Source organism: Mastacembelus armatus, chromosome 6 (genome assembly GCF_900324485.2).
Source record: "Mastacembelus armatus chromosome 6, fMasArm1.2, whole genome shotgun sequence".
In the NCBI taxonomy this organism is placed as follows: Eukaryota; Metazoa; Chordata; class Actinopteri; order Synbranchiformes; family Mastacembelidae; genus Mastacembelus; species Mastacembelus armatus.
The window spans coordinates 491,011-515,174 of NC_046638.1; the positions used below are offsets into that span (position 1 = coordinate 491,011).

A 24,164-nucleotide genomic window follows, 5' to 3' on the forward strand; every position below is an offset into this window, starting at 1 on the left:
GCAAAACATTTTAACAGGGCAAAAAACAACCAGCACATACTCCTGTATAAAAGGTGTATTCAGACATACTCAATATAAAACCATGTAATTTCTCATTTTACTTGTTTTGCGAGTAAAATCTACAGTGCAACAGTACTCCAAAGGTTGATCCCGCAAGTGTCTCGTTATTGTAGTATAAAATAGAGAGTCCATAATGGAGATGATGGCATGGCTCCGATCTCTCCAATGCAAATTTTCTGTACATCAACAAGGCAGAAGTCAAATATCAAACTTTTCTTCACAAATACAGTGTCCATTCTCTTCATAGTCCTCTCTCGTCACCACCATCTCGTCGTAGTCTGGGCTGTGAGCCAGCAGCTTCCCTCCTTCCCACGAATAACAGATGGGACTGCAGAAAGACAAGAAACACCAGTAATTTTCAATCAGTGCCAGAGAAGCAGGACGTCAGCATGGCGATATTACAGATTTAAGACTTTTTTTTTTTTAAGACAACTTTGAATGCAATTTAAGACCTATTTAACATCCATTCTGGCAAAAAGCTTGAAGAACATGAAAATAAATCCCTGCTGCAGGAGCTGGTGCAGAGTGGGGGGTGCTGGGGTGAAGCTCTGCATGTTAATACAGAACAGTATAGTTGGCTGCAGCTGCTTCAAACTGGTTGTGTTTAACAGGCTCCAACCAAACTCTGAATGTTTCCAGTCCAGCTCTCATTAATGCTACACTTCCCCATATCAGGTGCATGGAAGGAGCAGAAACCAGCAGTGATGGAGGACACACTCTGTTATCTCCCACAGCACAACGCGCTCGCTCTCATGTTCTGCTTCCAGGTTGTTCTATTCTGTTATTCCAGTTGATGAGAGAAAGAACTACAACATGGAACCAACAGAGCCCAGGTGAGACCACTTTGTCTCAACCTTTTCCCACAAACACTGTACTGTTTAGAATCTTTTCTAGTGACAATGCAGATACATTTGCATCAGGAAATGTGGTTGCAGTCACTTACTTTGCAGGCAGCAGGACTGAGACTGGCAAGTGTGCTGGGACGAGAGATCGTAGCTCTGCCTCCAGTCGCTCTCTGAAGCCTGGAAACAAAGTGTTTCCTCCAGTCAGGATGATGTTCTGGTAGAGGTGTGGCTGCATCTCTGATGGCAGAGAAATCCATTAGCAGCTTCTCAGATTCACAAATACATAGGGTGGTAATGACAGGGTGAATATATGTCCAATATGAGCACATAAAGCAACAAATGGGATATAAGTGTAATCAACACTAGTGGTTGTGATTAGTATCATCTTCTAAGCAGGAGACAGCAGACCTTCTGGCAGCGACTGGATGGAGTGGACGATGGCCTCTGGGATGCCCATCTCCTGGATGCCAATGTCCGAGGGTTGAAAGAGAATCTCAGGTACTACAAAGCGTTCGTTGGCCAATCTCAGGATCTGCTCTCCTGTCTTATACTTTCCATTGTACACCATCTCCTCTCGAGGCTGGTGGACAGAAAGACCAGCGAGGACAGCGGCAGATTTTCAGCATAACAATGACTCAAATACAGGACACATCATTGTAATGACAAGACAGTGATGATTTTGTTGATTTCTCACCTTGCAGAAACCTTTTTTAATGGAGCTGAAATCTGGAAGAACATAATCCCTCATCACAGCGTTCTCCTCCCCCTTCATCCTGACAACACCACACACGTCATTTAACCAATAAAAGCAATATTTTATCAGAGACTGCCTGAGAATCCCACAGTACGAGCTGCAGGGAGTGCATGACCTGAGGATGATGCTGGCAGCAGAGAAAATACTCGTCTGGAGTAACTGGCACATTTGGAGCAAATCAATAACTTCAGTTTATATGGACAAAGTATTTTATCCTTGACTCATTGTTGCAGCTCTAATAAGCTAACATTAAAAACTGTATGATCAGTTGTTGAAAGCCCAGCATGTGTCTGTGTGGTGTGTCTGTACTTACTGTGCAATCTCCATGTCCTTGTAAAACTGCTGGGAGACATAACAGACGTCTTCTTTCACCTGGTTGATCACGTGAGTTTCATCCATGACATGTAACTGGCTGAAAGGAGGAGATATTTTTGGTTTTATTCATAACGTATTATCCAAGGTGATTAGCTGAAAGAACAAACCACAGTCCTGCTATCTACAGATTAAAATACCCTCCGTTCATATCCATCATTTACCAGTGGAAAGAACCACGGCTCTGCCAAATGATGCCCAAACAGTCAAAGTCAATGAAGAAAAGCTGACGCTAATTGGGTAAAACAAGCAGAACCAATTGTGCTGCGTGAGATGGATTTACCGATAAGAAATTATCTCCTTCAGGTGATTGGTCAGTAGTTTCCCTCCTACATTGATCCTAAAGACAAAACAAACCAACAGAGCGTTAGCCTGCTGTTGTTGTGATTACTGTAACACCAGCTACAGGGGATGAGCTCTGACCTGCTGATGCCCTCCTTCATCTTCTTGCTGCGACAGTAGGGGGAGATGTGGGTAAAGGAGAATCCACTGTCCACCACCAAACAGCAGAGCTCTGAGGGCTTAGTGTGGAAGTAGTGATGAGCGCTGAGGGAGCCCGCTGCATCAACACAGACAGCAGAGATATAACAAACCCAACATGTGCTGACCTGGGGCATGAGACTAACAGATTTCACATAAACAGGATGAGGAGGAGGTGAGGTCTCACTGGAGCTCAGGGGACAAAACTGACAAACTGAACGTGTTAAAAATGAGATTTTGTTTCTATGTTCAGACCTGGAAATCTGAACAAAACCACCTTGACAAAACCAAGTGCAACAAATTTTGCCTTAGCAGTTTTTTTTTTGTTTTTTTTTAAATACTGAGAACAGAAAGAAGATGTGTATAAGGGAGATGTGGGCTGAAATGTAGAGGGGCTGAACATGCATTAAAAGAGGATTTAATGTGCTCAGAAATGATTTGTATTCATTAAAGAACAGACATCAATCTGAATCAAATTTCTAAATCAGGAATATGTAAAAAAAAAATCCTACACTGAGAACTGATCTCAAACTAAATTCCTGGGGAAAAGGCAGAACATATTAGATATTTTTTGTTCTGATCTGTGTCACAGATTCTGTGTTTCTGAGCCCTCCCAGGACATAACAGTGGATAAGTGTCCACTTTGACTCACCGTTTATCCTGAGAGCTGACTGGAACTGATACTCCTCAAACAGGATCTCGTTCATGGACTCCTGAATGGAAGTGAAGTTGAAGTACGGCTCTGTGATGACGACACTGGTGTCTGCAAACTCCACCTGGGCCCAGAACACAAACACCAGCAGAAGTCAGTGTCAACAGAGTAGCTTAGTAAACAATGTGAGATTGCCCACATTTCCTCAGGATAAACACCTTGAACATCTCTTTGCCAAACAAATGATCCCACACTTTCCTCTGGACGTCCCAGTTGACCAGATAACCCTGAAAAGGAAGAACAGAGAGCAAAGCATAAAGCAACTCTGAAACCATTAGGAACTGATGTTTTGAAGCTGCCGCTGTCTGTTATGGCCTCTCACCTTTTGGAAGGGGAGGATGTAAAAGAGACCAGAAGGATCTTTGATCTCATCGAGCTGATTGGCAGTGAACGTTTTTAATCTGGACGTCTTGGAGCGAAACTGGCAGTTTGGGATGACGCTGAAGGTGGAAGAGAGAAAGAAGGTGACGGACAGACTTAGTCTGGGAACTGGGTGTTAAAGAAAAGTAACACACACAGGGTTTCTTCAGTACTGTACTTCAGAGTGTCAGCGTTAACATAAAGCTATAGAAAAACCTAAAACTCTCTGCTGTGACTCTACATGTAACTGTGGTAAGAGTCCATTGTTAGTTCAGTCTTTGCCGAATTTCAGTTTGAGCCCTGAGGTTTTTATATTTGTGTCCGGGTTTTGTTCTGCAGCGCGTGAAAAGTCCCGAAATCCTTAAACCCAAAGTTTTTAATGGAGTTTGGCGTTTTACAGCAGAACGATAATGCCCAAAGTGTTATACACTATATGTACTATATATACTATATATACGAACCTTGTTCTGAACAATTAGCAGCAGTACCGTAACTAACTCAGTATTATTACCTGACCTTCTCCTGGCTGTAGCCTATTTTAGCCGTGTATGCTCCGTTGTCCAGGACTAATGTGGCCATTGTAGAGACAGAAGAGCATTTAAGAAATAAATGTCATTTATTTCCAATCGACCCAAACACCTTCACTAACACAAGGCTCCGCCATTAAACTGCCTCGTTCCGCCTTAGCAGCCAATCAGAGCGCTGCATCCCTTTCTTTACGTTCATTGGTCGTTGGAATAGCCAATCAAAGGCGAGATTGAGGATCCTTTAAGAAAAGAGTTCGAGTAGAAACAAGTGTCTCGTCCCAACATTGACCAGCTACACAACTTTGCACTGAAAAAACATGGTCAATAGCTGATCAATAGCTGATCAGACTGAGTTATGGGCAATTCCTGAAGTCAACCTTTATGGTTGTTAACACTGTTTCTTCAAACTTAAAGTTTATTTCACATACTGTACCCTAATTTCAAAAATACCTAAAGTTTATCTATTTATATATATATATAGATATACAACTTCCTGCTTTTGAAAAGTGCAGACGCTTTCTGCTAGCTCCTGTTTCCGCCATCTTTACTTTGCTTTTATTCCTTTTCATTTCATTTTTTTTACCCAAAAATTTTATGATACAGTTTTTAACATTATGTTACCTTTTTTAAATGAACTTGGAATTTCAGTGAGGATTTTACTTTTCTTTTTAACAACTAATCTGACCTATTGAGTGACTACAGCCACGGATCTTTTATATTTCAACACGTCTGGAAAAGAAAACACATTGTGCCAAAACTGTCTGATATATCTTCAGGAAATACAGTGTCTTTCCCAAAAATTTCAAAAGTGGGAATTGATCAAAATGAAGCCACTTGGAATAAACTTGGTGCCAAAGCGTCACAGGATTAGAAAGAAGAATGGTGGCACCCCAGGAGCATATGTAGGATCATCAGACATACAGTACAGTATAGGTCATAGGTCATAGGTTTCAACCACTGTCTGAACTAAATCTTATTGAGTAAGAAATGTCTGCTGTGACTGAGAAACAAAAAAGCAATAACTTTAAAAACAGGAGTCATGGAGCTAGTCAGAGAAACAGAGAAAGAATCTAGGCCAGATGTGAAGGACAGAGATATCCTGCTGCTGTCAGTGACATAAACAACAGCAGAATTATTACATGCAGCTACCCAAGTGCCATGGTCACTGATACAGCAGCTCTCCTCCCCCAGGTCATCTCAAAACACCAAGGAGTCAAACAGCTGATCCTGCATGTGGGTGCAGTGGACACCAGAAAGGGAGAATTTAGGTTTTAAAACAGGACTTCTCTAAATTATTAGACAAACTGAAAATCCAGTCCTGCGATGGACTGGTGGCCTGTCCAGGGTGTACCCCCGCCTTTCACTCGAGAGAGAGCTGGGATAGGCTCCAGCAGATCCCTGTGACCCTGGCTTTCAGGAAAAAGCGGGTATAGAAAATGGATGGATGGATGGAAAATCCAGTTATTTGTCAGTGGACCTCTCCCAAACATCGACAGGAGGATTAATGAACTCAGTCTGCTGCTTGTATTGAACACATGGCTGTCCAAGGCCTGTGAGATAAGAGGAGTGGAGTTCAAGTCAAAGTCAAGTCAGAGAAGTTTTATTGTCACTTCAACCGGATCCAAAACAACTCTCTCCAAATAAACAGAGACAAGACTAAATGTGTCTAAACCAGAGACTCATCCATGCATTTATCTCCAGCAGGTCAGATTACTGTAACTGTTCACGGGGCTCTCAAAACGAGCTGTAAGGCAGCTACAGTACATTCAGAACGCTGGTGCTCGGGTCCTGACCAGAACCAGGAAGTACAACCACATTACTCCTGTTCTCAGATCTCTGCCTCTGTCTCTCAGAGAACAGACTTTAAAACAGCCCTGCTTGTGTATAAGTCTCTTCATGGCTCAGCACCACATTACATCTCTGACATGTTGGTGCCATATGAACCATCTCGAACTCTGAGAACATCAGGGACAGGCCTTGTGCTCGTGCCCAGAGTCAGGACTAAACAGGGAGAAGCAGCGTTTCAGTTCTATGCAGCTGGAATAGTCTCCTGATGATGTTAGACAGGCCTCATCTCTGGGAATGTTTAGGTCCAAGCTAAAACATAACATATAACATATGACAACTGACAGTGTTTTATCCAAAGTGATTTATCTGCACTCAGTCTCCTTCAATTTTATTTCAAGTTCATCTCCCACTATTTGCTGTTTCTTATTTTGATTCTTGCCTGTGTAATTTTTAACTTGTCTTTTATTTCTGTAAAGCTCTTTGAATTTCTGTGTGTATGAACTGTGCTATATAAATAAACTTGCCTTGCCTTACTTTATTTCACATTTTCTCTAAGTTAATGAGTAGCACATGCCAAGGTTGTGTTTACCCACAGTGTATAAACAGGAAGAATGAACAGGATGTAATATTAAAGCCATAGAAATCAGGTGTAAAATCCAATGTTTGTTCAGTTAACCGTCTGCATGTATTGTAAACAAAGAGTTAAAGATTCATTGAAACTGTTTGACATTATCAGGTACAGGTGTTTCACCCTCTTGTAGGCTTGCATACATGCTTACTGATCCTTATATAAATATTTGAGGGTGACCTCTGTAGAAACTATGAACAATGAGCTCCTGTTTGCAAAAATTAATGTGATGTACTCACTAAAATCTGTGTGAATCCACAACCTGAGTAGCCTGAGTATTTATAGTGAAGGACTGTTTCAATTAGAGTTCAATTAAGAGCATGGAAAGGATTGGGAACACAACATGGGAAGTAGCCTGTAGTCCTAAGGCGGTCTGTGACGGTTTGCAGAGTGGTCAGTGACGTGCAAAGCAGTATCATCAGCATAAAAATGGACATTACAGCACTGAGTTGGAAAATAAATATAATTTATGTGCAGAGTAAAAAGCAGTGAACTTGATTCGAATCAACAGTTTGATCCCTACCAAAGAGATATGACAGCAGCTTATCTGACAAATTTACATAATCAACAATCACAAGTCTTGGACAGATAAACAAACAGTGTAGCAGAGTTTTGGTTTTAATCAGGTGAGTCAACGATGTCAGGCCTAAAGCCAAAAAGAGACATATTTGTGAATTGACCAGTGGTTGTAGAATTTGGGATCTGGTGTAGCAGCAGGGAAAGGGGTTTCTCCTTGTCTGCAGTAATTAACACTCATGTCTTCTTCTACACCATTAATGGAAAAGTTTGACTGTTTGCCTGCAAAGCTTCACCCACCCTGAAGTCCAGAAACTATTCTGTAATGAGGGTAGATGTTTCAGAACAGCCCCTGTTCTTTCAGATCATCTTTGGGCTCCCAAATGAAATGTGAAAAACCAGAACCAGTACCCTGGGGGAAAAGTCTTCCTACAATATGAATATCAGCTGTTCCCAACTGCTTCCTTTCTCCCGCGTGTCACGTTTCTCCTGCTTTATGTTTCGCAGCTTCAGGACACTATAGCAGGTCACTCCAGGTTTTTGGGGATACATCCCTTTAGGTCGATGAGCTCGGGCCAGTTTTCGTACTTATTATTTTCTTTGTCATTCTTCAAGTGCTGAAACAGACAAAGACAGATACAGACAGACAAAGACTTATAATCAATGCAAACATTAACAAGAAAGCAGAAAACCTTTTGAGGATAATAAATAATAATAATAAGCCTTAAGCTTCTTCAGTGTGGAGATCTAATGATTTTACTTTTGTTGTATGCTTGTTCTGCCCTTCAGGCATTTAAATTCATTTTTATAAAGATGAATCTGTTTTGTACTTTTTTAGTTTTACACTGACTTTTATTTTGAAATCTCATTAGCGAGCCAAACAGAACTTTTAATTAAGCTGGTTAGCTTAGCTTAGCATGAAGAATGAAAACAAAGGGAGACAGGAGGCCTGACTCTGAGTGAAACAAAATTCACATGTCATGTTATTTTTTGTTTGTTAAAACTTCATAACTGAAAAGTAAATAATCAAAAGAAACAGCCTGGAACACAGCATACTGTAAAACTACAACTTTTTATTTTTATTTATTATGCAGATTAATTAGACAAGCGCTAACAGTGACCTTCAGCAGGGCTCCTATGTGGATTTTAGTACCATTGTACAGAACCAGTCTAGCTGTTTCCCCCCCAGTCTTTATCCTAAGCTAGGAATAAATAAAATGCAGGTTTTACCTTCTCAAAGTTGCTCTTCATTGTTGTTCCTTTTCTACCAACAAACAACCAGTTATCTCTGAAGCCCAGTGCCTGGACTGCAGAACTTCCCAGTTCAGCAATCAGCTCCCTCGCATCTTTATTTAAGCTGTTGTCAGGACACAATTTTCAAACACATTTCAAAGGTGTAACTCATTCGCATCTTCAAATATTTAGACCTGTCTCAGCTGCAACACAGGCTTCCTGTTTCTCACGAATCACATTACATGAATTTTGTGCTTTCTAGATGTTTCTCAGGGACACTGTGGTGCAGGAATGAGGCAGAAAACCCCCCAAACAAACTGAAAGTTAAAAAGGAGATCAAAACGAAAAGTTGTTTGTGTCCCTAAAACTACAGAATCCCTGTAGTGGATGTGAAAAAGAGAAGCTTGTTGTTAGCTCAGTGCATCACAGAATAGCCAACATTCATCGTGCTTTAAGTTGAGTCTGTGCATTTACTTTGTTGAAACCTCGTCGTAGGACGCCATCAGCACAACAGAGCCTTTCTCAATTTTCTGCAGGAATTCAATCAGAAGGTTCACTTCTGCAACACAGAGTTCAGATTTTTTAATCCTCCACTGATCTCGAATCACCTGACCACACAGAATCACGAGGTTGTTGAAGAAAGTGTTTACTTACCATTATGATACATGTCAAAGTGACCGGTCTTCATGACTTCTCCTGTTTTACCTGTCAAAGAGCGAGAGCAGGGATTGTCTGTAGCCACTTCTCATTTAAATTTCATTAATTCAACAAAAACCAAGTGGTTTATGGGTAAAACACTGACCATTTAGTGTAACAATGTTTATTCCAGATCCAGCGTTGTTCAACACAGATCCAAGAACCCTGAGGAAAGTGTGATATATAGTAAATATCAGTGTCCGTGGACGAGAGAAACCTGCAGGACTGACGAATGGGACTGCATTAGGTACAGCCTGCTGTAAAGATATTACACCACACATCTCATATTTCTATTCTGCCGTACATGTTGTTGAAGAGTCGGAGTTAAACTAAAGTCTAATAGTCACATTTCTTTCCATTTGCACAGAGAGAAAATAGTTTCACGCATCTCGTCAACCTACTTCCTTAGTAAATTCAGTTTTAATCAGTTAAAATCCGTTTTAGTCTGAAAATTCATTATGAATTATTTCATTATCAAAGATGAAGGTGGGTTTTTTACTGACTGATTAATCAGCTGAAAGTTGCAGCTCTGCAATGGCCTGAGTTTCCTCATTTTGTCTGCATGGTAACATACGTTGCTGTTACCTTATGTGGAGTTATTGCTAAGATCTGTGTCCTCAGGGATTTTGAGCATCAGTGTGGTCTGTGTGTGTGTGTGTGTGTGTGTGTGTGTGTGTGATGACAGCCAATTCCTCACATGCCTTTGAACTGCACAAACATTAATGAAGACCTGGAGCAGAGTATGAGCCATAGAACACAGAACCTGAGACCACAGTGAGAAACACCTACATCTTGTTCTGGATGCAGATCTTTGGAGGCACAACGTTCGCGGCTCCACTGCGGATGGAGAAACTGAAGTCATCCTCTGCACAGCCTTCATGCACGTCGCACAGTCCTGCTGCAGATAAGACGCAGTTTAATCCGTCAGCAGAGCAAACATCATGGATTCATCCTGATCGGGTTTAATTGATCACCCACCTGACTGTTTAGACTGTGTCCTGGAGGTCTGATGGGACGTGGCCAAGCCTTCAGATAAAACACGGCGCCATTCTGTGGTAAACACAGTGACAGAGGTGTTAAAGGCCACAACACCACTACACAGGCTGCTACAGTTAAAGGGGTTACCTGAATTTATCCGTTGTTTATTTGTTTACCTGACAGTGACAATAAACAAACACAGGTACACACAGGTAAGTCGGTGCAGGGTGTGTAGCTGAAGCTAATTTGAAGATTTTGCACCTGGTTTAAATCAGCACAGAATCAAACAAAGAAACAGGACCAATGAAACCAAACACCCATATACACAAGTGCCCACGTACATATGTGTATAAGCTTTAACGTAAGGTGTGATTTGTGTACAGTGTGTAGATGTTGTTTTGTGATATCATTGAATCCCACCCAGGTGTTCACTGTTCACACCTTTGTTATTGGCTTTAGAAAAATGAGACAAGAAAAGCAGCAGAAACACTGAGCCGCTCCTACCTGTGAACGTGTAGCCGTGGTTCTGAAGGACGACGGTAATAAAAACGGCCACTGGCACCAGCAGCAGCACGTACAGCAAACCCTCTGAGACAGAAAACTAAAAATCAGAGTCGCCATCTGCTGACGCCACAACAGGACAGCGAGTGCTGGTTTCATGAAGAGCTTTAGAAATTCTTCCACCACTGCCCAGTTCAAGTCCAACAGAAACATATTAAAATAAAACCTGAAACAGATGTTGAGTTGTAAAATCCTCTAGCAGAGTCAGAGAGACACTTGCTGTGAGAACAGTTTGTCCTGTTAAGGACCCAGCCCTGAACAATTAGTTCTGTCAATAAGGAAGGGGGAAGTGATCAGCGTGAAAACTTACTTTGCCTGATGTTTAGTCTGCGGATCATTTTTGGTTTTCCTATTAAAAAAACAACAAACAAGGAAGATCAACCAAAACCAGACATATTTTATACATTATCAGCTTCTGTCTGCGGCTCATCCAGAGACTCAAAACCAGCAAATATTTGACTCTAACATCTTTTCATTCTACTTTTCTATTTTTCTTTTATCTGTTTTGTCTTTATTTTTACTTTATTCCTGCAGCTAAAACAGAAAAGCAGCCTGTTTCCTGTTTGATGTTTTTTAATAACGATTGAAATTTTGAATCAACCGTCTGAATAGTTGCCAGTTGCCAATTTTGGTCAAGGAAATAAACATATAGAGTCAATAAAGTCTGAACTGTACCTGAGAAACTGGGATTCTCCTCGTACCCCTGAATACCTGCAAACGACAGCTGAGACTACAGTCTGAGTAAAACGTGGAAATGAATGAAGGAAGTCTTACACACACCTACTCTGGCAGTGAGCATATCTCTTAAGTGCTGGCCTGGCTCTGAGTAGGTCCACAAGGTGTTCAGTTATTGGAGATACTAAGACAAACAGGTGAATCCTGTTCCACCTCCATTACCCGGAACACCTGCCAACAGCGAACCAGCTGCAGTCAGGGAGTCATAGTCCACCTGCTGATAATATAAACTGACAAAGCACTATTTACTATTGTGGCGTTGCCATTTGCTTAGTTTGCTGAGTGACTGTCATTCACACTTCCCATGTTTCCATCTATCCATTCATTATCTAAACCCCCTTAGTCCTAACCAGGGTCCCAGGGATCAGCTGGAGCCTATCCCAGCTCTCTTTGGGTGAAAGGCAGGGGTCCACCCTGGACAGGTCCCCAGTCCATCACAGGGCCACATAGAGACAAACAACCTCACACACTCACACTCACTCCTATGGGCAATTTAGAGTCACCAATCAACCTGACATACATGTTTTTGGACTGTGGGAGGAAACCAGAGTACCTGGAGAAAACCCACACAAGCACAGGGAGAACATGCAGACTCCACACAGAAAGGCCCCTGATGGGTTTCAAACCAGGAACCTTCTTGCTGTGAGGCAACAGGGCTAACCACTAAACCACCATTTGCTTGTCCCTGACAAATAAATTTAATGGATACTACTGAAAGATTGAAAGACTCTACTCCTCCTACAGGTTGAAGGTTAATTTTGAAGCTTGCAGAAATAAATGTCAATCTTATGCCATTTTAGATGAGACCTAACGTCCGTGTTCTTCACCTTCACACCAAAAACTGTGGATGTGTTTTACATTTATTCAGAAGTTAAACATTATCCACTGATGCGTAATCGCAGTACACTGTAAACATGCGTTGTTAAGGCTGGGGTCACAGATATACACACATGATAACGAGTTTTAAACGTGTGTGTCCGAGTGTTAAATGTTAATAGAAGAGGACCTAGTATTGATCCCTGTGGAACAACATGTGGTGTATTTATTGCTTTGTGATCGGTGTCATTAACTTGGGACTGCACCTACAGCCTGTTTGTGGATATTTGTTGTTTGTATCAGAGGGAATTTTTGCAAAGCTGGATCTGCACATGGGATTTGTTGACAAAAAGAAAAAGATCCAGATTGACTCCTGATTTATCTTTTAATGCCCATCAGAGCTTCATCAGACACACTGGTTTCTGAGGTCAACAGTAATAAGACATTTTCAGTAGCGTGTAGTGGCTGTGGGCCATTTATTGAAGACTACAACATGAACGTCATGCCCTCCTTTAAAAACAGATGAACTTTGGTTAGAGACAAGTCTGCAGACCATCATCTGCTTTTAGCAACAAGAAAATAGAATACTGCTGTTTTCAAAAGACAAAACATTCCACATGGATGTTGCAAACCAACAGCTGTGATGTTTCAGATACATTTAGAGCTTGGCTGGACAATGCAAGAGTTATTGCATTCACAGGAAGATCTCATATTTAGCTCGGCCACTGAGTCTTAAGGCTTCGAGCAAAACTCAGAAAGAAGCTGCTTCCAACCAGCCAAAACAAGATGTTTTCAGCTGAAGTCCATGTACACACAGTGAGGCGGAGCCAGTGTTTCCCACCATAAACTCTGATTTAGGGCTGCTGCTAATGATCATCATCATCATCAATAAACCTGCCAGAGTCCAAGGTGACGTCTTCAGATGTCATGTTCTGTCCAAGCAAGAGTTTAAACCACAAAATATTTTGTGTAAGCAGAAAAAACACATAACTCAGCAAATCTTTCAATTTAAAGGACAAAGAATTTTTTGGTGATTTTAGTGTAAATAATCGATCACTGGCAAATTCTGGGAGGTGCTTTGTTTTGGATAGAAACCCTCAGAAAATTATCTGGCTGTTTGCCTGGTTGAAATGAGCCAACAGTTGGGAATTCATTCATTTCAGCATGCAAACCTTTATTTTTGTCTTCACTGTTTTTTGTCCTGTGTCTGTCCGGGACAAAAAACAGTGAAACATTCACACAAGAGACGTTTGACCTTCTGAACAAGTTGTGCACAGTTTCAACAGGCTCTGAGCAGGTCAACAGTCACTTCTGTCTGCAGCATCAAAACAGTTTAACACGTTTCTCAAGCTGCTTTTCCTCGATACAGAAAATGTAAAAACATTATTTTAATGTTATGAAAAAATAACAATGGACCATCAAAATTGACTTGATTTATAATTGACTCTGGGATTCTGTGCTTCCCTCAGGATTTGTAGATTTATTAACAACCTGCAGCACATCTGCAAAACCAGCACAGATCAGAGGTTGTGTTTTTAATGGTATGTTTTTTGTGTTGCAACAGTCAGAATATGTTTTCACAGAGAAGGTTTGAAGAGTCTGAGGAAAAAGCCTCAGAGAAACAAGACTCTAAACTCTGTGACCTGAACCTAATGTTAGAGGAGCAGCCTGGAGCAGGCCACAAAAATGAGAACAGCTGCCCTAATAAATTCACACATCCAGGCCTCCTCTGTCCTCCATGGTCTACACCCCAGATCAGTTACTGCTGTATGCGCTCCAGAGAGAGAAGGACAGTATGATACAATAAGTTTATATTTCGGGGATATTATAAACAGCACATTTCGATGTGAAACTGGACCCCATCAGCTCTAAAACTGCACTTGGGATCTGGGTCAGACATGACTGATCCTCAATAACAGTAAAGTTTCTTACTGATCAATTTTCTGTCACAGAAGGAGGCAGTGTTGTTTCTTGTACAGACTGAAGGATCACGTGAATGTAGCACGTCAGTGTAGGATGCATTCAGGTACAATACTGAGTGTAGGTCACCTGTGTCCTACCACAGCTCCGAACACACAGTCTCTGGAGTGATAAAGGCGTAAAACAGAAGAAAAAGACGACACACGGTCGTATTTCTGTTCATGTAGGAAAAACAGCAACAGAACTAAAATAAAAATAAAGAAACATCAAAGATGCAAAACACAGATTGATCCTGCACATTTCATGGAAATGAATAAATCAGATGAGAAGACATCTGAAATCGACCCCATGTAAGAGGGAGGTGCTCAGGGTGTTTCTGACATGGGCACTTTAAACCCGAGGGGTTAAATGGGGATTTGACTTGAGGCCATTTATTCAGATTTGTTCTCCATTTTCAGGATTTCTGCTCTTGGAGGTTCAGTTCCTGGACAGAGACATCAGGTTCAAACAGAACAGTGAAACTAGTTCAGCTTATTTGTAATTTTTGTTGAGAAGATGATTTGAAAGATTAGAAGTTGAAGAAGATTAGTTGTTCTACTCACTGACGGGTTTAAAGTATATTCATGATGATTTCTGTACCAACTAAGGGCAATAATTATTTGGCCATCAGCATTGATGAAATTTGATGAAATGTTTGGAACAAACTCGACCTCTGAGCTGTTTTGTGGTTTGTGTGATTAAAAACAGAAGCGTTTTTGTTTTGTTGGAGACACGTGAGAGAGACGCAGGTACAACATGTCTGGCCTCCTGTGTGGACATGCCCAAACTCCTGTTTACCTGTGTCAGGAAGTCCAAACAACCTGAAACAACAGAGGCTGCAAAAGTCGTGGTTGAAACGAACCGACAGTAGTGAATGTGCAGCCCTGCTCTTAAGGTGGTCTACCCCTCCAGGACCCAGTCAGGTCCATTCTTTGTCCTTCAGCAGCTCCATGTGGAAAACCCCCAGTCACCATCCAAACGTGGCTGTGGACAGTGGGGCACCAGGTCTACATTTCCTCCATGGTCACGGGACCTCCAGACCTCCAGGAAAGATCGCCAAGACAGGGACGTCTATGTTCCCACAGTGTGGTCATCTACATCAGGGCGTTGAGGTGTCCGGAGTGTCCTACAGAGTTCAGCATCAGGGCTCTCTGGTCCAGCACCTCTCTCTCTCTGCCCAAAGCTGCCCGTTCCTGCTCCACCATGGCTCTGTCCCGTTCCACCGCCGCCCTCTCCCTCTCCAACCACAGCCTCTCAGCCTGTACCGCCGCCCTCTCTCTCTCCACAGACGCCCTGTCTCTCTCCACCATCTCCCTCTCTCGCTCCAGCGCCGCCCTCTCTCTCTCCACCATCTCCCACTCCCGCTCCAGTCCTCCCACCAGGGGCCCGTCACATGGCTCCGAGCTCCGCTGGTTCTGCTCCACAGTGTCGCCGAACGCCTCCTGTCCATAGTCCGAAGAGGAGGGGGGAGGGGGGGCAGGTCGTGTCCTGTGTCTGGGGGCTGGGTCGGGGTGCTGCTCATCGTCCTGAGTGACAGGGGTGAGGAGGGGGGCGCTGCTTGCCAGGCGGCCCTCCATAGCTTCATTCATCAGGTGGAACCATGGCCAGGAGGAGGCGCCGTCTGCTACGCTCTCCATCCCCACAGGAGGATACTTCAGATCCTGAGGACAAGGGGGAGATTTATCAAAATCTGAATGAATGAAAATTGTTCATGACGTGTTTGTTAAACCTGGTGAACTAAGTTCCACCCAGTCTGGTCCCTGCAGGTACCCAGATCCAGGTCCTGGTGTCTCTCAGCTATACTACCCCCCCCAGGACTCTCTGCTACCTACAGCCCTTCTGTTGTTATTCCAGCTTCTCTACCCTGTGTTGGCAAAGTCCGCTCCGTATGACACCTCACTACACCCACTGCACCTTCTGTGCATGGTCTGACAACTTGTTTCATCTGCACATGAGATTTGTTGCCAGAGGACAGATACTAACACCAGGACAGTGGTTACCTTGTACCTCCTCTTCAGATTGTCCCATTTCTTTGCCATCTGGTAGGTGGAGACCTTCCCCTGCAGTCCGAGCTCCTTCAGGATGGCCCTGAGAGAGAGAGTAGACTCACTTCAGTCTGTACTTCTCCGACACCTCAGCTGCTGAATGATATTTATAAACAATAGACAGCAACTTACTTCCAGGCAGCTTTGGCAGCATTTCTCCTCCCGGTGAACAAGGCCTCATTAGCAGCTCGAAGTTTAATCATCCTCCTGGTGTCCTGATCCGTCACTGTGACAGACACAGCAGAGAGATATGAAGATACATCTGTGTGGACAACATTCAGGAGTTTTTTGAGACAAAAGAGGGAAATACAGCCCTAAAGAGTGAAGCTGACTAACTGTCCTGATTAAAAACGACATTTGACCTCAGGTGCTGTATGCACATTAGAGATGTGTCAAGACATACGTGAAGGTTCTGGTGATTCACCACTGAGATCATTCAGATTTCAGTGCTCAGACTCTTAGCATCCAAACAGTACACAAAAATCCACAAAACCAACAACACAAATACTGTGTCTTGATACAACTTGCATCAGGGGATGTGCAGTAACAGTAAAACATTTGGACTCAGAGCAACGTGAAACTTTGGCCTGGTGCTCTAAATAAAACCAGTGCTGTTGGGAGTCCTCTCTCACTTTTAAGGCTGAATGAAGTGTTTCAAAAGCCAGTCTTACTTTTATAAGAGAGGTCTGAGGGTGTTGAACACTCCTCCCCACTGGCATCGATGTAGGTGATGTTCCCCTCAGCCTCCGTGTTGTCTCCTCCCACCATGCTCTCCAGCTCTGACACACTGCTCCTCTCGGCCATCATGCAATCTCTGTCGGGAGGAGGGGACGAGCCGAAGACGCCGTCCTCCTCATTGGTCCACACGGGCGTCACTCTGGGAGCTTTCCCTGTCAGACGACCCTCCAGAGCGTCGCTCATCAACTGGAACCAGGGCCACGAGGCTGGATTAGTCTGATTCTCCATCCCACGAGGAGGGAACTTCAGGTCCTGCAGAAACAGAGACATGGATCAGGGAGGAGGTCGTGCAGCCAAAGCTCCAGCATGAGTCAGCTTCCTTTTTGAGGACGACTCCTCTGAAACTGCGGCACAAGGTGAAACTGCACTTTTCAAATGCCATCAGGTACAACATGTGAATGCACATCTGCTGAACATCGTCACCTTGAACTTGGTCTTCAGGTTGTCCCACTTCTTGGCGACCTGGTCAGGTGTTATCTTCCCCGTCAGACCCATCTCCTTCACTATTCCTCTGTGCACAAAACAAACCTCTAATGATGTAATGTCAACTTGTCTCTCAGTTTAATTCATCTACAACCAGTTCATCTTATTAAAGCCGCATCCACATCCCAGCTGCTGTTTTCCCTCCACTGACTCAGTCCTCATGTTCCAACAGTGTGAACAGAACAAACCAGATGTTCTCAGACCAGATCTGGTCCACCTGAATATGTGGTCCTAGATCCGATTCCTGTCCGATGAGTGAGTGTGCGAGCTTCGTCAGAACGGTCAGACCAGAATCCAAGGGGTCATTTTAACGTCTCCCGTCGCCATCATTTAGTGTGGGAAACATCAACATGGAGGAGGGGGGGCAGTGGAGAGACCAGGACGCTTCACATTGGTTGGACATTTATGGAGAAGCTTCTGATGGAGCCAAACTGGAGGGAACATATGGGAACCCAGCAGCTTTAGAGGAAACTGAGCACAAATGATGTTGTTGTTCTTCACATGTCAGTTGCATGGGGGCAGTTTAGGAGCTCAGGGGGTTCACACCTGGTCCATGTCCCTGACACACATGGATGGGAAGGAACAGACACACAAACAGCAGATCTGATGGAAACAGCAGGAACTTCAGGCCTGGGATGTGGATGCAATTTTACTCAGAGAACAGACCTGGAGAGAACAACTTACAGGATTATTACAGGAAAACTCAGGATATCCTGAATATCCAGTAATTAAGAATGTTGGGCTGGGTCCTTTCGTTATTTCTACAACAGCAAATAAATTGCAAAGATTTATAAAGTCAAACAAAATCTTTTTAATTCATTAACAACATCTGAATTTGTCTTTGTTTACCTCCAGGCTGGTTTAGCAGTGTTTCTCCTTCCAGTAAACAGAGACTCGTTAGCAGCTCGTAACTCAATGAGTCGCCTGGTGTCGTCTTCTGTCACTGTGAATGAAGGCACAGAGGAAGCCGATGATCAGGGCTGTTTTTAGATGGTCTGGAAACATTTCTGTTGTTACTGGACAGTGACAGACAGAAAAAATCAGGAAGGAGGGTATTATGATAATGATCATATGCAGCATGTGTTCCAGAAAGCAGCTTTAACAAACTTAAGTTGGAAACTGGCTCGTCACGTTAGGTGGGCGGGACTAAGGGGCAAAACGGACCTGACGGAGGGAACCACTTTATTATTTACCACACGATTCAATTTTTGATGGTGATCAAAAATGAAGCAGAATGAACCATATAACAGTGTTTTAAACAAATAATGTTGTTTCCACTCAAACAAAACACTGTGTAGTTTAGAAATCAGAAACTGTACTGACAATCAACTGTCATTTTTCAAGCATAAACGTGTCATTTCATGGTTCCAAGTTCTCCCATATGAGAACAAACTGCTTTTCGGGGCCTAACATTAAATCTTTTACCAGAGTTGAACTACTGGTAGTACAGAAACCACATGTCCAGTCATCACCCAGTGCTCTAAGGTATTTGTGATGGGCAATCTTCGTGACGACGAAGACCCTGGGCAGATTAACCGATAATGAACTAACCCTAACATCAGCACTGAAACACCCTCAGGTCCCACAGCAGCACAGGGTGACGAAACAACCTCTCAGCTTGTCTGTTGATGAAATGACTGATGATGAATGAAAATCTTACAACACGTGCACACCTACTGTCATATTCAGTTCTGCAGCGTTTCTTACGTTTGTAGGTGAGCTCGGCCATCCGGTGCAGCTCCCCGAGAGCTGTGGATCCGTTCTTCTCTTCGTTATCAACCAGTAGGTCCATCTCCGACTCTGTCAGAAATTCAGCCATCCCCCCTCGGCTCCGGCGAGCTCGTTTCTTGGGTGTTGGCGACAGCGGCTCACAGTCCTCGTCTTCGTCCTCCACAATGGGAGTGAGGATGGGCGCAGCGCCGGCAAACCGTCCCTCCATGGCGTCGTTCATTCGATAGAACCAGGGCCAGGAGCTGGGGTTGGTCTCAACGCCACGGGCCGGAAACTTCAGCTCCTGGAAGAGACAGAAAACAGAGGGACGTCACAGCTTTCGTACACCATCAGCTCATCGTCAAATCAGACTCAACTGTTTTTATCTAAGCACCATAACGAGGATGTCACTTTATAAAAAGCAACAGCAGCAACATTTCATCCTGATGTGTGAAGAAGCCTCCAGCACAAAGTGCAGCTCGGACTTGTGACCCCTAGCCTTCATTTCTGAGGCAGAGCGGGGTTACAGCCTATGAAACGGGAAATCAGAGAAATGCAGGAGAAGATGTGTCCAACACCTGGGACTGTCTGAGGATTTGGTCGAGGTTTGTATTAGTGACTGTAAATGAGCCTCTGAAAACCTCAGCCTAAAGGTCTGTGTAGGCCGGACAGTCCATCCGACGCCTCCACCCCCATATGAGCAGTCAAAGCAGCAGGTTAGGACTACGTGGACTAAGTGAACTGAATGTTACAGTGACCAAAGCAGTGACGGTTATGTTGTTTCTGAGGTGCAGGAGGTTGGACCCACCTTGTATCTCCTCTTCAGGTTGTCCCACTTCTTGGCCAACTGGTCTGTGGTCAGTTTGCCCTGAAGACCCAGCTCATACAGAATGGCCCTGAAAGACACGACACTCATCAGATAATGCTGGTCCTCCTCTCTTAAACTGCTCTGTGGCGTTTCCATTCCGAGGTTCTGCACCGTGTGAGTCCTACCAAACACACTGAACGTGTTTCCTTAAATGTTCCCCAGGTGTTCCAGACATTTAACCATGTCCACACTTTCATTGCGTACAGTGACACCACCGCTTTTAGAGGCGCAGCCAAAATCAGTCCCTTGGTTTCAGACTCATTCCAACCCACAGCTGTGAGTGACGGGTGGCGTGAAGCCCGACTCACCTCCAGGCTGGTTTGGCTGAGTGTTTCCTGCCGGTGAACAGCGCTTCATTCGCAGCTCGAAGTTTGATCATTCGCTCCGTTTCTTGTTCAGTCACTGTGAATAAGAGCAACAGGTTTTAGTTAAGATGGAAGAGGAAGAATCATTCAACAGCACAAGAACCCAGAGCAGAGTTTGTAGGAACAGGGAAAGACTTTGACCCTTCTTCACTAACATCTGTGCCCCAACCCTCTTCGTACTGGGCTAAAACCTTTGACGTAACTGAAACACAGCTGCCTTTCACTAACTCATGCCAACACAGTGTGTACACTGGTATCTCCTGGTTTTCATCAATAAACCCTGACTGGCACTGGGCCGAGTAGAAGCGTGTACAACGATACAGGAGGTCCAATTTAAAAACATTTGATGTGGATCCTTCAAAGGACTCTGCCCTACACTGATCTGCTGTTGGTGCTCAGTTTGGTCAATGTGCCTACTTTTATAGGAGCACTCCGTCATCCTCCTCCAGCCCATCGGGACTCCCTCAGCAGGTGGGGCCTCCGTGTGAACCGTCCCATCATCCTCGGCGGCCTCTGCTGCCACCGTGTCTTCCATCTCTGTTTTGATGAGGAACTCCAGGATGTCGGTGTTCTCCTGGTTCTGGTTGGGTTGGCTGTTGCCGCGGTGAACGGCGTTCCCAGCGGTGTCCGGACTCAGTACCAGGTTGCTGTTGTAGAGGCGACCCTGCATGGCTTCATCCATGATGTGGAACCAGGGCCACGACTCCACCACGCCTCCAATGCTGTCCTGGCCCTGGTAGGGCTGCTTCAGGTCCTGGAAAAGACAACAGCAGTAAGAGACACCTGCAGCTGAGACAGGTGTGTTCACCACAGGTCAAACCTCTTGACCTGTCCACAGGTCCAGAAGCTTCTAATCAGATCTGGTTTTACTGCTGCAGGGCTGGGTCTGGCTCCAGCGTCAGTGTTTACAGACTCTGAAGGAAGAAAGAGTCGACTGGTCTCTGCTTTGGTTCCAGCTTCTCCCTGCTCACAGCAGCATCTGGAGCTGGTTTTTGGAAACAGACGGGCCTCCCATTGTTGGTGAGGAAGAACCATGTGAGCCAGGTCAGCGGTGTGGCTCCCTGCTGTGGTTTTAATAGTTTTTAGACAACAGTGGAGGTCTACGGCACAGACCCATAAGCTGAACCAGGTTCTGGATTCACACACATTCATTGGTGCTGTCAGTCTCTGGATGGGATCTGGACTCAGTGAACACACCCACCCACACACACCCCCACACACACCCACACACACACACACACACACACACACAGCATCCCTTTACCTTGTACTTAGTCCGCAGGTTGTCCCATTTCTTGGCAATCTGGTCTGCTGTCAGCTTCCCTTCCAGACCCAGGCCCTTTAAGATGGTGCTGAGGGACAAGGGGTCAGAGCCAGTCAGCTGATCCACTACCACATTAAACCATCAGGTAAAGCCAAACCCAGTTCGTACCTCCATGCTATCTTGGCGGAGTTTCTCTTCCCGGTGAACAGAGCCTCGTTGGACGCTCTGAACTCGATCAGCCTCTTCACGTCCTCCTCGGTCACTGCAGGCAGGGGTCAAAGGTCACCAACACTGACAGGTCAACAGCTCACGCACATCCCAAACAGCAAAACTTACTCTTATAGGAGTTTTCTGGGAACTGTGGCAGCGGATTCAGGCCTGGCTCCATGGTGATCATGGAAGAAGAGGGGGCGCGCAGTCCTGGGCCCGAGGGCCGAAGGAAGGAGGACGGTGGAGCTGTGCTGGTACTCAGGCCCGATGCTAACTGCAGCTTCAGCAGCTTCTTTCCCGCGGCGCTCCACCGCCCATCGTGTGACCCAGTCCCGGCGGAGATTTCGGACTTTAACCGGGCGGCTGTTAAGAGAAGTCCCGTTAAAAGAAGCAGGCAGCTAGCTAGCACCTGCAGCTAAGCTAAGCGGCAAACAGACACGGCCTTCCCGCCGTTTGACGACATTAGCTCCCGTTATTCTCCTCTGACACCTGCTGTCTCACCGTATTTTTGACCGGCCCTGCCGAATCCAATACAACCGCAATTAAACGCATTTACGTTACCGGAGGTAGCTGCGTCCCGCTTCCGCTGCGCTGAGAGGAGGGTGCGTTGGATAACCCCGCCCAGGCCCGCCTCCCATAACGTGACCTGCACCACTGGAGGGCGGGGCTTAACGGTAACATAAACAACAGGGTGTAGCTAAAGATTATTTTTAATTAATAACAATAAAAATAATGCATACAATTTATTATCGATTATCTCATTTCTGATTAATCATGTGATCTATAAAACATAAGAAAACAATAAAAATAACAAAATCCCTAATATTGATAATATTAATTCTTACATTTGACAGGTTGAAACCATCAACTGTTTGGTATATTTTCATATTCAAATAACTAATAATTAGAACTTTTGCTGGTATTTTTGTCTAAATCATTAATTGTTGCAGCTCTAAATATTCAAATACAAATATTCTTCCTTTTAGTAAAAACTTTTCCCACAAAATAAAACAAGACCTACTGCTATTAAACCAAAATAATTTCCAACATGCAGTGATTTATTTGCTGTTTTTAATCAAGTAAACTACAAAAGTATTATGTAGTCTTTCATCAAAACCTGTCAACATCCGGCATAGACCGGAAACTGTTCTTCTTCCCTCTTTTCTGACACCTAGCAGCAGTTTTTATTGTTTTATTGTAAAAGTTTAAAGCTACATACAAAAAAACTAAAGAAATGAAACATAATAATAATAATAACAAAAATAATAAAAATAATTGTGCTATTTGTTGGGATGTTTAATTTGATATAAAAGCCTAAACAGGGACCGGGGCTGCCAATTTATCAGCATCAGTTCCTACGTAAAACGACAATATTATAATAGTTTACACATATAAATAATTCTATTCATTTTTTACAATTTTTCTTTTCCCATATTTTCTTAAGCAATATAAAGCTTGTATACTGGGAAACAGACTTTATTAACATGTCAAACAACCCACTAATATTTTTCATTAACAAATGCATTTTATATTTTTACTTATAATTTATTTTAAATTATAGATGATAGACAACGATAGACTTTGGATATGTTTTTATTAATTTATTTTGAATTGTTCATGAATGACTATGTAATCTATGAACAAAATGCATAAAAAATCTTCAGTATAATAAGAATATTCATGAAACATGTGACCCATGAATATGATACTAAATATATTATTGTCGCACTCTGTTATACTACATTTTTACTAATTTCAATGGCTAATCTTTCACCGGTTTCAGGAGGCCCTCTGCAGGCTGAAGATCCTCAGCATCCTGCATGAAGCTCCGACCCCAGCAAATTCAACACATTCACGTCACACAACCCCGGAACACGCTGCAGTCTGCTGTCAAAATAAAGCGTACCCACATTTCATCAAGATTGCTTAAACGGGTGAACATCATATTTAATTTGAAAGTGAGCACCGGAAGTCTCACCTGTACGCAGGTGGAACTTGACTCCGGTCCTGCTCTCGAGGTCGTATGAACATCCTGATGAGGGGACGATGGAGTCCGTGTTGTGTGTCACATCGACATAAATAAAATCGTGAGCAGCGTCAGAGCTGCATCTACCTGAACAGGTAAGGACTGTGCGTGAGAGAGCTGCGTTTATTTCAGGATAGTTACGGTACCTTTCCCATCAGCTCTGATAAATAAACACCACCGATATCTCCACAGGCAACCGCGCGCTGGTTTTCTGTTTATTTATAAATTAGAAATTATTGATTATTGTCTTTGTAGAGTTTCTGTATTAATTAATCAATATCGACATTTTAACCGCTGTTATTGTCTCTTTGTGCACATTCTAATAAAATACACTTTAATCAATGAATTAATTAATTTAGTGATAACGTAAAAACAACTCATCATATTTATTTGCCCAGGATCAGTTTAAAGTTCGTATCATTTCATTTCCGATAT

The 24,164-nt window shown here is 43.6% G+C and overlaps 3 protein-coding genes across 4 annotated transcripts; all 3 read right to left on the reverse strand.

Annotated features, from left to right (window-relative positions):
- Positions 1–40: 40 nt before the first annotated feature.
- actr6 (actin related protein 6) lies at positions 41–4,253 on the reverse strand. Its single transcript, XM_026312525.1, has 11 exons — positions 4,095–4,253; positions 3,546–3,663; positions 3,382–3,450; positions 3,164–3,287; positions 2,455–2,590; positions 2,315–2,371; positions 1,973–2,071; positions 1,600–1,678; positions 1,314–1,485; positions 1,004–1,142; positions 41–388 (listed from the first exon to the last, which is right to left on the reverse strand). The coding sequence occupies exons 1-11, from the start codon at positions 4,160–4,162 to the stop codon at positions 259–261; spliced, it is 1,191 nt and encodes a 396-aa protein (XP_026168310.1). The 5' UTR covers positions 4,163–4,253; the 3' UTR covers positions 41–258.
- A 2,718-nt stretch (positions 4,254–6,971) lies between these two features.
- Positions 6,972–14,955, reverse strand: LOC113132951 (protein FAM3C-like). The gene is made up of 11 exons (XM_026311409.1): positions 14,819–14,955; positions 11,291–11,462; positions 10,821–10,859; positions 10,454–10,537; positions 9,950–10,021; positions 9,761–9,869; positions 9,078–9,136; positions 8,930–8,980; positions 8,750–8,834; positions 8,273–8,399; positions 6,972–7,659 (listed from the first exon to the last, which is right to left on the reverse strand). The coding sequence occupies exons 2-11, from the start codon at positions 11,307–11,309 to the stop codon at positions 7,570–7,572; spliced, it is 735 nt and encodes a 244-aa protein (XP_026167194.1). The 5' UTR covers positions 11,310–11,462; positions 14,819–14,955; the 3' UTR covers positions 6,972–7,569.
- LOC113132950 (uncharacterized) lies at positions 12,514–22,327 on the reverse strand. 2 transcript variants are annotated; one of them, XM_026311407.1, is made up of 14 exons: positions 22,265–22,327; positions 21,830–22,066; positions 21,662–21,755; positions 21,494–21,581; positions 20,647–20,983; positions 20,173–20,266; positions 19,805–19,892; positions 18,994–19,300; positions 18,136–18,229; positions 17,227–17,314; positions 16,737–17,055; positions 16,198–16,327; positions 16,021–16,108; positions 12,514–15,681 (listed from the first exon to the last, which is right to left on the reverse strand). In XM_026311407.1, the coding sequence occupies exons 2-14, from the start codon at positions 21,888–21,890 to the stop codon at positions 15,115–15,117; spliced, it is 2,355 nt and encodes a 784-aa protein (XP_026167192.1). In that variant the 5' UTR covers positions 21,891–22,066; positions 22,265–22,327; the 3' UTR covers positions 12,514–15,114. The 2 variants fall into 2 exon arrangements, with proteins under 2 accessions (XP_026167192.1, XP_026167193.1); XM_026311408.1 differs by having other exon boundaries at positions 16,198–16,291; positions 21,830–22,320.
- Positions 22,328–24,164: the final 1,837 nt, after the last annotated feature.

Bases quoted from the DNA above. Each gene is read 5' to 3' on its own strand.
- actr6 (XM_026312525.1), bottom strand. From the start codon at position 4,162: ATGGCCACATTAGTCCTGGACAACGGAGCATACACGGCTAAAATAGGC. The intron at 2,372-2,454 runs GTCAGAGCTCAT...TTTTGTCTTTAG, and splicing joins ATGAAGGAGGGCATCAGCAG to GATCAATGTAGGAGGGAAAC. The intron at 1,679-1,972 runs GTAAGTACAGAC...TGGTGTTGTCAG, and splicing joins AAGGACATGGAGATTGCACA to GATGAAGGGGGAGGAGAACG.
- LOC113132951 (XM_026311409.1), bottom strand. The intron at 8,835-8,929 runs GTAAGTAAACAC...TCTGTGTTGCAG, and splicing joins CTTTGACATGTATCATAATG to AAGTGAACCTTCTGATTGAA. The intron at 8,400-8,749 runs GTAAATGCACAG...TCCTGACAACAG, and splicing joins TACGACGAGGTTTCAACAAA to CTTAAATAAAGATGCGAGGG.
- LOC113132950 (XM_026311407.1), bottom strand. From the start codon at position 21,890: ATGATCACCATGGAGCCAGGCCTGAATCCGCTGCCACAGTTCCCAGAA. The intron at 19,301-19,804 runs GTGGGTCCAACC...TGTCTCTTCCAG, and splicing joins ACCTGAAGAGGAGATACAAG to GAGCTGAAGTTTCCGGCCCG. The intron at 16,109-16,197 runs GTAAGTTGCTGT...TCTCTCTCTCAG, and splicing joins GCTGCCAAAGCTGCCTGGAA to GGCCATCCTGAAGGAGCTCG.